This window comes from Tripterygium wilfordii, chromosome 18, assembly GCF_013401445.1.
Source record: "Tripterygium wilfordii isolate XIE 37 chromosome 18, ASM1340144v1, whole genome shotgun sequence".
Classification (NCBI taxonomy): Eukaryota; Viridiplantae; Streptophyta; class Magnoliopsida; order Celastrales; family Celastraceae; genus Tripterygium; species Tripterygium wilfordii.
The window spans coordinates 1,230,504-1,245,080 of record NC_052249.1 but is presented as its reverse complement, the minus strand read 5'-3'; the positions used below and the strand labels follow the sequence as shown (position 1 = coordinate 1,245,080).

The window sequence follows — 14,577 nt, the reverse complement described above, 5'->3', positions numbered from 1 at the left end:
ATAATTAGGGACGAGGATCTATTGAAAGGCAAGTCTAGTGCTAGCAGTTGTAGTAATTCTAGCTCTATTGACGTATTTGTAAGGTTTTGCAGTTAAAGACTCATAGTTGGATCTTAAGTTTAGTCGAGCGATTGATATTTTGGTATACACCTTTCATCTTATCCCTTCTGTTGGCCATATGTTCGCCTTATCTGTTAGAATCCCACATCGATTATATGTGTGGATATAATATCCTTAATAAGGACAAGTCCACCCCTTATTTGTTAACTAGGCCCCATAATAAGGACAAAACCATGAGGATAATATGATGTATTCACAATAAATCAGAACCTCAAATCGAACGAAATAGTTGTATGATGAGGCATTGGGGCCCAATCTCCAGTTACGTCTTCTCTCAAGTTTGGTGAGTTGGGCTTAGCCCACTTACCGAGTTTGGGAGGAACATATCCATGAGGGTAATCCAATTTATTCATAGGAACCGAAATCTCAAGGCGGAAAATATAATTGACAATCTCATAAACCACATTTGAGCTGTTAATGGTGTAGCGGAAGGATAATTTTTGTATTCTCTTGATAATTAGGGACGAGGATCTATTGAAAGGTAAGTCTAGTGCTAGCAGTTGTAGTAATTCTAGCTCTAATGACGTATTTGTAAGTTTTTGCAGTTAAAGACTCATAGTTGGATGTTAGGTTTAGTCGAGCGATTGATATTTTGGTATACACCTTTCATCTTATCCCTTCTCTTGGCCATATGTTCGCCTTATCTATTAGAATCCCACATTGATTATATGTGTGGATATAATATCTTTAATAAAAACAAATCCACCCCTTACTTGTTAACTAGGCCCTATAATAAGGACAAAACCATGAGGATAATATGATGTATTCACAATGAATTAGAACCTCAGAGCTCAGACCGAACGATATAGTTGTGTGATGAGGCATTGGGGCTCATCTCCAATTAGGTTTTTTCTCAAGTTTGATGAGTTGGGCTTAGTCCATTTACCGAGTTTGGGAGGAACATATCCATGAGGGTAATCTGATTTATTCATGAGAACCGAAATCTCAAAGCGGAAAATATAATTGACAAGCACGGAGCGTAGATTTCTAACATTACATAGGCTTTTTTATATTACATGGATGATTTGATCCCCAACGAATCTCCTAGTTGTTAGAATTTCCCCACCTCTTGCCTTGTAATAAAAAGACCTTATTTAGAAAAAGGAAAAAAAAACACTTTTTAATTTTTTCATAAATATAGGATAAATTAATGGGATAAAATGAAATTAATGACTCATGGTGCAGTGCTTCCACTTTCTTTCCACGGAACCTTCCGTACGAAAAGAAAATGCGCTAGCCAAGCCGGCTAAAAAGCCGAGACTGGCGCTGCCCTTAAACAGATAAGAATACGCGCAGTCGCACGTGGATACACAGTCCCAACAGTAGGGAAAAAAATTGGTAAACCCACCGTATACGGTATACCTGTAAAAAATAAATAAATAATAAAATAAAATAAATTCGACACACACCAAGAGGCAAGAAGTGCGTGTATATATATAACTATCCATCTCCACCAAAGAGAACATCCATCCATCCATCCTCACTCCCGGTTCTAACTCTCTCAACAAATCAGAGGTCACAGAGAGAGAGTCTCTCTTTCTCTCACTGAAACAGAGAATCACAGCAATCGCATTGTTCAGTACTGCACCATTAATGCGTCTCAGCAACAAAGCGTGAGAGAGAGACCTCCATACTTTTTCACGGATTCCTCTAATCAAATACTCACTGTACATTCAACAGAGAGAGTGTGAGGAAGTGAGATAGAGAGAGAGTGTGTGAAATTAATGGACTTGAGTAAGGTAACGCTTGAGATCTTCTCTAAGCTGGAGCAGAAATGGCTCTCGCACTGTGAAAACACCAACAAGACTCGAGTTCTCAGTATTGATGGAGGTGGAACCGGCATTGTTGCTGGAGCCTCTCTCATCCATCTGGAGGAACAGATCCGCCTCAAGACCGGCGATCCACAAGCAAGGATCGCTGATTTTTTTGATATTATTGCAGGAACTGGTATTGGAGCTCTCCTCGCTGCTATGCTCGCCGCCGATGATGGCACTGGACGGCCTCTTTTTACTGCAGCAGAGGCTGTTGGATTTATCAGGACGAGGAAATCAGACTTGTTCAAGGCCAAATTCCCCGGGATTCTCCGTCGGCGCGGCAAATTCTCCGGCAACAGCATGGACAAGGCACTGAAGGAAGCGTTCAAGCGAGAAGATGGAGAGTTATTGACCTTGAAAGAAACGTGTAAGCCTCTTCTCGTTCCGTGCTTTGACCTGAAGAGCTCCGCTCCATTCGTTTTCTCACGAGCTGACGCGTCCGAGTCCCCGAGTTTCAACTTCGAACTGTGGAAAGTTTGCCGTGCCACATTAGCGACACCTGGACTCTTCAAGCCATTTTCCTTGACCTCAATTGACGGAAAGACTTCCTGCACAGCCGTTGACGGCGGTCTCGTGATGAACAACCCGACGTCGGCTGCTGTCACGCACGTACTCCACAACAAGCGCGATTTCCCGTCGGTAAACGGCGTTGAGGACCTCCTGGTCCTTTCCTTAGGTAATGGACCATCAAATGCATCGCGTGGGAGGAAGCTTCCTAACACAAACCATTGCTCGACGTCGTCCGTCGTTGAGATTGTGCTTGACGGCGTAGCGGAGACGGTAGACCAGATGTTGGGTAACGCATTTTGTTGGAATCGAACGGATTACGTCAGAATCCAGGTAATTAATTATTCCTCCATTTAATTTACTTGAATTTTTTTTAAAAAAAGAAAAAGAAAATTTGAGTAGTAACTGACGGCGTGAAATATTGTCTGCAGGCAAACGGTTTGATTAGTGAGGGAGTGGTGGGCCAGAGAAAAGAGGTGGAAGAGGTGTTAAAGGAGAGAGGGGTGGAGTCGTTACCGTTTGGCGGGAAGCGGTTACTAACGGAGAGTAACGGAGAGAGAATCGGAAGTTTCGTGCAACGCCTCGTTGTTTCAGGGCGAAGCACGAGTCTGCCACCCAGTCCCTGCAAGTTCACCGCCGTTAGCCCTCTCCTTAACCGTTAGATTCCGATAGTCTACTACCTCAGTGTTTTAATTTTTTAATTTTTTTAGTTTATTTTTGGACCGCTTTTATCAGTGTAACCTCTGGGGGCCCACCTCGGGTTCACTCAACTGTGTTTTAGCTAAAAATTACCGTGTTTATTTGTCACACCCGGACAATTAGTTTGAGTGATAAAGATAATCATATATTATTTTTCTTAATTATTAGGGTTTGAATCCTCTTTTCGATTTCAAATAGAATATTAATTTATCATTATTATTAAGTGCAGTTATTTAGCATGAGCATTTGATGCCAAAGAGGCAGACTCCTCTTTTAAGATTATAAACTGTCGGTTGGTCTTTGCAAAAGGGCAAAGATGCTTATGCTGGTTATAATTTTGGATTTATTAATCAAGAATGACAGGATAAACTATAAAGTGAACGTACAAATTTAGATCCCGTGCCATTAAAAGCTCATATCATGGTGGCCCACAGCTTGGTCTAATTATGGGCCATGGTCCAGTATTTGCCAAATTAACACTTGGAAAGGAAAGTGAAGCAGTGAGCAATGCATTTATTGATTCACCTTGTTAATCTACGGTCCAAACATGCCCATTAAATCATATGCATAAATCTAAACAATTAGGATAACTGAGATCTTTATCTACTCCAGTTGAAGTCTCAAAAGCCATGAAACTAAAATTGCATTAGGCGAAGCTTTGAGCTACGAAGTGGCAATTGATTTTCGATTGTTCCAGTTTTTATGGGTGTAAACAGTCAGTTTTTTTCCTGATTAGATCGTCTAAGTCTCCCCAAATAGGGGTGACAAAAAATCAATTTTGGATCGGACAACAACACATATTTATAAAATATTTACATGTGCAGATCTTAACCTGGATTAAATTTCGGATATACTTAATTGATTAAACCCGAAAAAGTAAATCGGATAATAACCTGATTCGGGTTAAGGTTCTGACAAGATTTATGTATTTAGACCCGGATCCAGTTGTAAACCAGACAAAAATTTTATGTTTGCATTCAAATTTCAGACATATAACTTATATTCAAACTTGATTAAATCCAGATCGGACAAATATAGTCATCCGAACCCCTATGCTCAAACATTATGATAAATCTGAACGTGATGGAAGCTGCTCTTATTGGATACTGAAACTGTTAGTGTACATGATGATGCAAACTGTTAAGGCCTTGATTATGTTTTTAGGCTAATCATCTCATTGACCAGACACTAACACCTGAAAACTTTTTCCCAAATTTCCGGTTAATCATCTCACATTTACCAAACAATAACAATAGAAGGAATTTCCCCAAATTTCACGGCCATGAAATATCTATAAATGTAATTAGGGCTTGACCCACTTCAACCCCCCAAACATTAAAAACTGTTCCCTTCCAACCCCACTGAACGGCAAATGTGGTTATGTATATATATATTATCTAAGGAAGCCCTACCCCATTCCTTTATAAAATTTCTTGTTGCCTTGAACAGACAAGGAAAAGGAATCAATCCCTCCTCTCTCTTTTTTTCTTTTCTTTTTTTTCTATTTGGTGTTTGTAGAAGCCCAAAGATCTCAAATAATTTGTTACAATTACTTAATTACGATGGATGAGGAATAGAAGAAGGAGGTGATAGAGATTTGACCCAATACAATTAAGGTATTGTCTGTAGGTCAAAAATTTAAACGATTTTGTCTTTTTAAAAGAGGGCTCAAATGTTGAGGTGTTGGACTTGACGTGGGACATTTTCTTTCTTCTTTCCTTTGCCTACCAAATTTCAATCTCCCAAACGTAATACAAAAAACATGGGGAAAAAACATCCTTTGTAATAAATCAATCCTACTCCATATTTTCTCTTTTTTGTTGAATTGGTGAGTTGGGTGGGTTAACCCAGTGTACTTCTCTACTAGTGTCGGCATAGGACAGAGTCAGTAGTTACTTTTTTTCTATGAACAATTGGGGAATAGGGAGGGGGACACACAAGAGCTACTAGTTGCTTACTTGCATCAAAATGGTTCATAAGTAGTTGTCGCTGCCTTAATTGTGTTTCCTCTCTCTCTTCTTTACATTACATGGGAATTTTCCAAATCGCACCCCAAAAAAGATGGGATGGGATCCCACCCTATATTTGTGCTTTACAAGGTATCAATGTTTTAACATCATTGATGATGTCGTAAATAGGTTTGTCCTATCAGAAGAATCAACCAAGTCAGATCGAGCTGGAATGGTGACTTCTTTCTTAATTGGCGAGTCTACTATTCCTTCCGTCCTGAACAGAGAGCAAACGCAAGTTACGGAAGCCCCAAGGGTGTGCTTGGGAGGATGGCTTATTGCTCGGAGTTCTGTCTCTTGCTTAGTAAGTAATTTAAAGTGTAAAAGTTGGAATCTTTATCTGGTGATGGAGGTCTTTATATGAGCTGAGTCGTTTGAGTTGTAATAGCAGTCGAACTCTCTCTCATTGGTTCTCATAGGGATTTCTCGGAGGGTTAATCCCATCCATATTTCTTGCCAAAGGGAGGGTTGGACTCTATTGAGAGTTGGTATCCTATTGGGACATTAGTTCATTGAAGTTGTCTTCACCTCGGTCAGCTAGGTGTAAGTGGTCTACCTTGGTCAAATGGAAATGAACCCACCTCAGTCAGGTGAAAGAACCTACCTCAGTCGGGCTTATGATGATATACCTCGATCGGTGCCTTGGAGAACACCTCGGTCGACATCGAGGTATTCCTTCAGCTTTTGTCTAGCTGGCTAGGGAGCACCACATGTCCACGTATGATTGGTAGGGTTAATTTGATAATATCAACCACATACATCAGTTTTGAAATCTACGGCTATGAAAGAGGTGGGGCGGGATGGAGTAGGATCTGGAACTGTACCACATTACGTATATACTTTAAAAGTTAGGCAGTATATAGTACTCTTATCACTAATTATATAAGGGGTTTGATAATGACATGGATAGGATGAGACAAGATTAATATATAGGTCTTAAAAGTTAAAACTAGGTGTTGTTCTCATTAGGTAGAAAGGGTGCTAGCTAGATTGGGCCAACCTGGTTGATGTGGACATAAACCCAATTTGTATTTGTTACCACATCCAACGCCATGTAACTTTGGGTTTGCATGACAGCAAGATCAATATGGGTTCGAGGGTTTAGGATGGGCGTATATGGGGGGACCTCAATCTAGGTTTAGTCTTGGAGTTATGTGGAAGTGAATTTCCAGAGGAGGAAGAGAACCTAAAAGGAAAACCTCAGTTAATTACTAGCAGGAGTACTGGTTCAGTTTGGTTCATGTACGTGGAAGTAAAACCCTCAGTTACTAGCAGGACAGGTTCAGTTTGGTTCATGTGGAAGTAATTGTTGAGATTTCATACCGGATTGGCATAACTCAACCGAGTGGTATACTGGTATATAAGTAAAGTTATTGCACCTATCATATAATGATGAGTTTTTTGGGACGAAAAACTAATATGGTGAGGGCCCACACAATCAATGCGTTTTCTGAGCCTAATTAAGAACAATGGCGATGATCCAAGAAAAACAAACTGATTCAGTTTGGTTCATGTAGAAGTAATCGTTAAGGGTTAAAAGACTTTATCTTATATAGGATTGACATAATTTAATCGAGTGATATATAAGTAAAGTTCGTGCCACCTCTCATACGATGATGAGTTTTTTGAGACTAAGAACTAATGGCAAGAGCCCACAATACCAACACGTTTTCTGGGCCTAACTAAAAATCGATGACGATGATTCAAGAAAAACAAAGTCGTGGGATTTTTGGCTCAAAGCGGACAATATTAGTTTGTAATGTTTGGATTGTATTTTTTTAACATGATATCAGAGCAGTGACTCAGTCCATTTGAATATGACCTCTACATATCCACTTGTTGGTCTGGCAGAACATATCCCACAAGTGTAGAAAAGTGTTAAGACTTTATCCTACATCGTATTAGCATAACCCAACTGAGTGACATATAAACAAATGTCAAGTCTCTCTCATACAACCAATGCATTTTTTGGCCTTAGAACCAATGGCAACGGCCCAATGGTTAGGATGTCATGAGTATCGATCAAGATATACTAAACAAGTAATATCTGATTAAAAAGAAAAAAAAATACATCAAAAATCATTCATTTGTGCATCAATTTTTATGTACAAATGTATTCAGGATGTATAGATTTTGTTGTGTTGATAATAAAGAAGAGCATGGAGAATCCCAGATGTGCATCCCCAGCGTAGGACAATTGGATCCATTCATGTTTTATTTTAAGATTCAAGAGGTCGATATGGATCTCTGTGGATGGGAATCCTAGGAGGAGAATATATATATATATATATATAGACTCATGCATCTACTGCTCCTTCTTACAACGTACCTATATTTGACAGTAATTAACAAAATCTGATCAAAAATAATTCAACAATTATTGAATCACAATTTTTCACTTCCATTAGTAGCCTTGATCCTTGGATTATGGATCTAACCCAGGTAATTTGATATTTTATTATAATTTATTGGGTTTAATAATCTCGATCTTCAATGCACATCTAGAGGTAGGGTGTTCGCTCCGAATAATCGAATTTGTCCGACTCATATTATAAACCAAGTTTGAACATATGTTATATGTTCAAACTCTAGATCTAAACACAAAAATTTTGTCCGATTTAAAATTACGTCCTAGTCCAAACACATAAATTTTGTCCAATTTATTTAACCAGACCCTATTCCGGATTAAGTTATTATTAGGTTTACTTGTCTGGAATCAAACCAATATGGGTTTGGTCAATTAAGTACGTCTGAAATCTAATTCGGATTAGGATCCGGACATATAAATATTTCGTAAACACATGTTGTTATCCGACGTGGAACCGATTTTTTGTCACTCATAATCTGAAGATTCAAAAAGTTAAAGTAAAAGAAAAACAATAATTACTTAGAAAAATAGTAAGAAAATTAAATATTTATCAAATAATTCGATAGTCAAAAAGAAAAACCTTGAAGCTTTGCGGCTTCGACTCGGCTTATTGAGCGGCTCTAAAATAGATTAGAAGAAACCAACTGAGGAACCCGACAAGCTTTGGGAGTCGGGTCAAATCACATCACAGGGTAATCCCTCCGTATATGGTCCACCACCATCACCACTATTAAAATTAAACGCCTTTAAGGCTTTAATCACGGACCACCCTTTTTTAATCTTTTAGGTCACAACTTGCTAATTGTAGTTGTACGACAGTGGAAGATATTGTTTCAAATGGATATGAAGAATGTCTTTCTTAATAGTGATCTAGTCGTAAAAGTTTACCTACAACCTCCTCCTGGATAATCAAGTATGTCGCCTCCGTAATGCTTTGTACGATCATCTTCTATCACAAATGACCATATGGATTTCTTGGCAAAGTAATAAGCAAACAGTTTTCTCTCGCTCTAGTACGAAGGCCTAGTATCATGCCTTAGCAGATAATACCACTTGTGAACTTCTATGACTTCGACTGTTAATTTGGGAGATGGGTATTAATATTTCGCGTAATTTCTCTATTCATTGTGACAAAATACTAACTTACCATTTAGATTGATCACAATAATGTCTTTCATGAGTACAAAAAAACATATTGTGATTGATCGTCATTTTATTCGCTTTCACATCAAGCATAGCACGCTCTTTCACTTACTTACAACATATTGCTTCAACCAATTAACTTGCCAATATATTTACCAAATTGCATTCATCAGGAAGATGCCGCGAATTAGTTTGCAAACTCTAGTTGTCATCCTCAATACCATCTATCTAAAATTTTAAACGAATTGCGAAACCCAGATCTATTATTCTTCGCTTGATCCTAGACCTAGGGGTCTAGAATTGTCACCTTAATTATCGTATAAAAGTTGTTATGTTACTTATGTACATTGATATAACTCAATACACAAAGTCCTTTCTCTTCAAATATTTTTTAAAAATATCACTGAGAAATATGTTTATCATTACAATCGAATTTTGGGCATACATATGCCTAACCTAGTAGAACAATGCTTAAAAACCAAATTATCCTCGATAAGTTAATCATGCAAATTAACCGTCCCACTTAACAAAAAAAAGCTAGATTCTACCTATAGAGAGGTTCCAAAACCTTTTGTATTTGCTTTCCCTACTTTTCACATATTAAATAATTAAATCTTACAATAAAAGGCTTGAAGTAGGCTCTCTTGGTCTAATATTCTATGAGAGGGCTTTTATAACCTCATTTCTTGGCTTCTTGTCCATGTTTTCTTCCTTTGGATTAGAAAAGCAGATTCTTTATTAACTTAAAGTGGGTGGTAGCTAGGCAGCCTCAGATATGTCAAGATTATATCCCACATCGGATTAGCATAATCCAACCAAGTGGTATATAAGTAAAACCCTAACCCCTCTCGCACAAGTGATGCGTTTTCTGAGTCTAATTAGAATCATTGACGATGACTCATGAAGAAAAATTCATGCAGATCCATGACCCAAACGGACAATATCTATCCTTGATATGTTTGTCCTTCAATTTCCAACAAGAAATGTGTGCTTTTGTGATTGATTGGTTAGCTCAATTTGATTCATGAGAAAGCAAGAGTAGTACTAAAAGAGTGAAGAGTGAGTGTGAGTGCTTAGTTAGTTGATTATTTAAATGGTTTGTAGTGGCAAATCCTATTGATCAAATTGATGATCGATGACCACGTATATAATCTTGAGAACCCAATTTGATTAGTAGTACTAAAAGAGTGAATAGTGAGTGTGAGTGTCAGTGCTTAGTTAGTTGATTATTTAAATGGTTTGTAGTGGCAAATCCTATTGATCAAATTGATGATCGATGATCACGTATATTATCTTGAGAACCCAATTTGATTAGTAGTACTAAAAGAGAGAAGAGTGAGTGTGAGTGCTTAGTTAGTTGATTATTTAAATGGTTTGTAGTGGCAAATCCTATTGATCAAATTGATGATCGATGACCACGTATATAATCTTGAGGACCCAATTTGATTAAGATCCAAGTTAGGAAGAAAAATAGAGGAATTAGTGTATGGATGAAGTGATCATGTATAGTGGCGGGGTGCTCAAGAACCACATTAGATTATGAACCAAGTTATACTAAAGAATCTTCTCCATTTCCACCAAACCAATCATTGATCACTCGTTTAATCTTTTTGTTCTTTTTCTTAAACCTTTAATCTTTTTGTTCAATTAGTGCACACACCATCAATTTTCTTTCGCATATATATATTAAACTGCATTACCACTTAAGTGATAGTCTAGTGATAAATCTCTCTAGGGCAAAACTGTATATATTCGAAAGATGTTGAATTCGATTCTCAATGAGAGCAATATCTTTGTTGGTGCGCATGTGAGAATTCTTCTAGTTATATACTGTATATATGACAAAACATGTTAAGTTGATAAATAATTGTTTAATATATATAATTAATTACTAGTGGAGTATAGGGAACAAGAGGAATTGAATTATCTAGCCAGTCTAGAATATTATCTCCATTCGTTTGTAGCAAAGAATAAATTGATTGAGGTGACTACCTACACAGGGTAATTGTTATCTTGAAGTAGAACACTCAATCAAAGTTGTGTCAATTGCTAGGTGTGTGTATATATATATATATATTGTCTTGATGAACCAACCATTCTACGGGGTACGGATATGTATCATAAATGAATTTTGTTTATATATGTTAGGTGTAACTAAACTAAGTATGGGTCACACACAAGGCTATTACCGGTGCCACCATTCTTTATATGTATGTATAGGTTCTGATCAGTTACCTTCTTCTCTTGAATACCAACTACTATCACCAGCAAGTACGACCCCTTGTCCTTCATGTCCTGCTCGATCTCATTTAAGCTCAAGGGCTCCACCACATCTAACCTTCTAAACCCTTCACTATATATCTTCTTGTTGAGATATTTATTATATATTACACAATAATATCTGCTTTAATTATGTCACACCACATTAATGTCAACCTATACATATACGTGGTGTTAATAGATCAAAATATGCCTACAATTTATGCTTATTTAAAGTTTGATACACTAATGTGTGTGACAGCTGTTTTGATCAGCAAAAAACCAAAAAAACTTGAATGTAAATATACTCGTGAAAGTATTGCATAAATTCTACTCAAACAACTCAAAAATGTCTGCACGATTTTGTCCTTAAAAAAACCTTAGTTGAGAGGGATTATATTTTTACGTATAGACTACATCAATAACTTATAACTAATCGACGTGAGATAGAAGTTGTAACAAATGTGTGTGGACTTGGGCATATGTGATATGTATTTTTAAGATCAAGTATTCGCTCCGATACATGTTAATTTAAAGAATTTGAGATATAAGAAGAAGCAAGTAGGTGAGATCGATAGAAGAAGGAGGTGAGAGAGATCTGACCAAATTTATTTGAGGTATTGTGCATGCTCTGAGTCCTAAGCCTGCTTGGCTTTGTCCTTCGAAATTAAAGGCTCCTCCTGGTTATGATGAATTGAATCTTTATTTAAAAACCATATAGATGACTTACACCTAACCGATTTAGATACAAATCTTAACAATCAAAATCAGCAATCTATATATATATATATCCATGACAGGAGTCTTAAGTTGTTGTTTGTCCTTGGACGAATGCATGTATTCACAGCTAAGCAAAAGGAACTTTCGTGATAGTTTCTTACATGCATGGACGCTTAGTAAAACAAGAGAGAGTCAAGAGTATGAACACTGTTGACCCAATAGTCAACACGTTAATGATTTCTCAAATGTGTAAGAAGACAAAACGGAAAAATCAGACAAGAAGATCCGAATCGTCTAGCTCTGACCATGCCAGGTTGGCAACAGCCAACAGGAAACAGCCATCCTCACCGTCCATCTCTCCATGCCTCCAAATCTCACCACATATTACACGTGTGGTGGGCTATCTCTTTCATATCCCTCTGTATCTGTTCGTACAAAATTTGTATTTACATATTCTCTGTATTATACACTCTTTTGTTTATAAAGATTTTCGTAAGATTTTTGCCTCCTTTGTGTTTTTTTCTCACGTTTTGTCTTCTTCCTCCGACAGACTCAATAACGACAAATTTGCCTCTCTCTCTCTCTCCCTCCAATATTTAATTTTTCAGCCTCTCTTCCTAAGTTTTTTATTTTATGAAAAGTTGGATTACATATTAATTAAATCCTCCTCGTCACATGGTCTTCATGCAATCATGTCGGTGATGCAATGCCATGCATGATTTGTCAAGACTTAAATTCCAGATCGGTGTTGCATAATCTAACCGAATGATTTATAAGTAAAACACAACTCTTCACATCAACAAGGTATCAAAATAAGGACGAAGTCGTGAAGGTAATATGATGTATTCACAATGAACCGAGACCTCAGAGCCGATAATATTATTGTGTGAGATGGCCAAATCTCCAATTTTTAACAAAGCCTTTTATGAACTCAAGTACCATTAAGTGGGATGGATCAGGGAAATAGAGTCGCGCGGACTTGATATATCTAAAGTGATCCAATAAACCCAAAACGAGAAGAATATTATTGTATAAGAGGGTCAAATCTCTAATTTTTAACAAGGTCTTTTATGGACTCAAGTACTATTAAGTGAGATGACTTAGGAAAACAAAGTCCTATGGACTCGACGTATCCAAAAGTGATCCAATAAACTCAAAACGAGAACAATATTGTTGATGTGCTTGGATTGAGAATTTCAACATGATTTGCTGAGTTTGTTATTTATTTAACAACATTGGTATATATAAAATTTTGGAGAAAAAAAATTAATATTAAAGGAATTTACGTAATAGAGAAGAAAGTTATGGATATAGACATTCGTACATAGACAATTTGCTCTTTGTGTGATGGGAATCTTTGACTGAGTGAGGGAACCAACCAAAAGAAAATCCATAGGATGCTGAGAAGAAATCAATAGCGATGATTTTATTGATATCTATCTTTAGAAAACACTGCCATTTTTCTAAAAAGCTAGTGTGTGAGTGTGAGGGAGATTTGCAGTACTGTCAGTTTGAGTTGTGTCACGAGATTCCCCAAAACATCAAGCTTTCATAACCCCCAAATAGTACTTAAAGCTAAAACAACTAAAACCTCTGAACACCATGCATGTACTTGTTTTCTTTCCAATACATCTATATGCTAAATATTCCTCCCTCTATCCTCACCAAAAAAAAAAAAATTGGAGGTTATGCCGATGCGATTATGAGAGTGTACAATTCTCATCTAATATCTAATGATTTGAGAGATGCATCACATTACACCACACTTTTAATTTGTTTTTTCCACCATTCTTATACTCCACCGTTGAATGAAAATTGTAGACTCCGAAGAATTTCAAAGTTCCCTCATCCAAAAATAGGATATGGGAGCTCAGTGATTCAATTCAATGAATTCATATACAATTCTCATATAACGATTTGAGCGATGTCTCATATCATACTATGTTTTTTATATTTTCTCCATCATTAGATGAGAATTGAAGACTTGGGAGAATTCCAGAGTTCGATCATAAGAAAAATAATATGGAGAATCTGCAATTCTTAGAATGTACAATTCCAAAGTCTAAATGTTGAAAATCACAATCCTACTCACACCAAAGATATTGTCTGATTTTAGTTTATCGATTCTCGTGAATATGTTGAGCCTGCATAACTTTGTTATTTCTGGACCATCTCACTTAATGACACTTAGGCTTAGGAAAATGATTCTTAGTTTGGTAAGGACTTGTGTTTTATTATAAATCAGATGGTTTGGATATCCCAAACCGATGCGGAATATTGTAAAGGTAAAACCCTACTTTTACAGTTTACTTTCACTAGACTCATACATATTTTAGACTACACAATAGCATCGTTATTAGTTACTATTTAACAAATTATTGTACCTTGAGTTTGGTGAAGTAAAAGATCGTGGAGGATCTGCTGGTGAATAACCATGTTTGGGATCTTTATATACGATGACTGGGTCACAGCCCAGCAGGGGACTGGGTGACACTTGGCTCACATGCGGGTGCGGCGGGTCCATGGCTAGATGGTCCTCGTGTGCACAATTAAATGATGTTGGTGGTGCAATCTTTTCGTTGAACGAGTCAACAATCTCCCTCCCTTCACTTAATTTCACTACGTGTGTGCATCACTCCTCCTTGTCTAGCGAAGATGTCGCCATTAAAGTGACTAGCTAACCGTAGTAGTGTCGTTTGACTTTGGAGAACTGTAGAGTCACAAACCCCCCATATGCATGTGCATGTCCAGTCAAAACCTAGGTCGGCAATCTAGATGCCGCATAGATTTATGGGTTGCAATACACGTTAAATTTTCTACTTGGACTACTAGTATAGTAAGCTACTCCCTAGTGACCAATACAAATGGTATATTGAATTTCTTAACCTATATATGCAATATATGTGACCGCTTGTCGCTCCAACTCCTCACTTTTGAG

General features: G+C 37.2%; 1 protein-coding gene across 1 annotated transcript; it reads left to right on the top strand.

The window, feature by feature from the left end:
• Positions 1-1,570: 1,570 nt before the first annotated feature.
• LOC119983717 (probable inactive patatin-like protein 9) lies at positions 1,571-3,368 on the top strand. Its single transcript, XM_038827425.1, has 2 exons — positions 1,571-2,774; positions 2,873-3,368. The coding sequence occupies exons 1-2, from the start codon at positions 1,845-1,847 to the stop codon at positions 3,101-3,103; spliced, it is 1,161 nt and encodes a 386-aa protein (XP_038683353.1). The 5' UTR covers positions 1,571-1,844; the 3' UTR covers positions 3,104-3,368.
• The last annotated feature ends 11,209 nt before the right edge of the window (positions 3,369-14,577 follow it).

Excerpts from the sequence above, each read along its gene's own strand:
- LOC119983717 (XM_038827425.1), top strand. The coding sequence starts at position 1,845 with ATGGACTTGAGTAAGGTAACGCTTGAGATCTTCTCTAAGCTGGAGCAG. Across the intron at positions 2,775-2,872 it reads CGGATTACGTCAGAATCCAG|GCAAACGGTTTGATTAGTGA; the intron begins GTAATTAATTAT and ends TATTGTCTGCAG.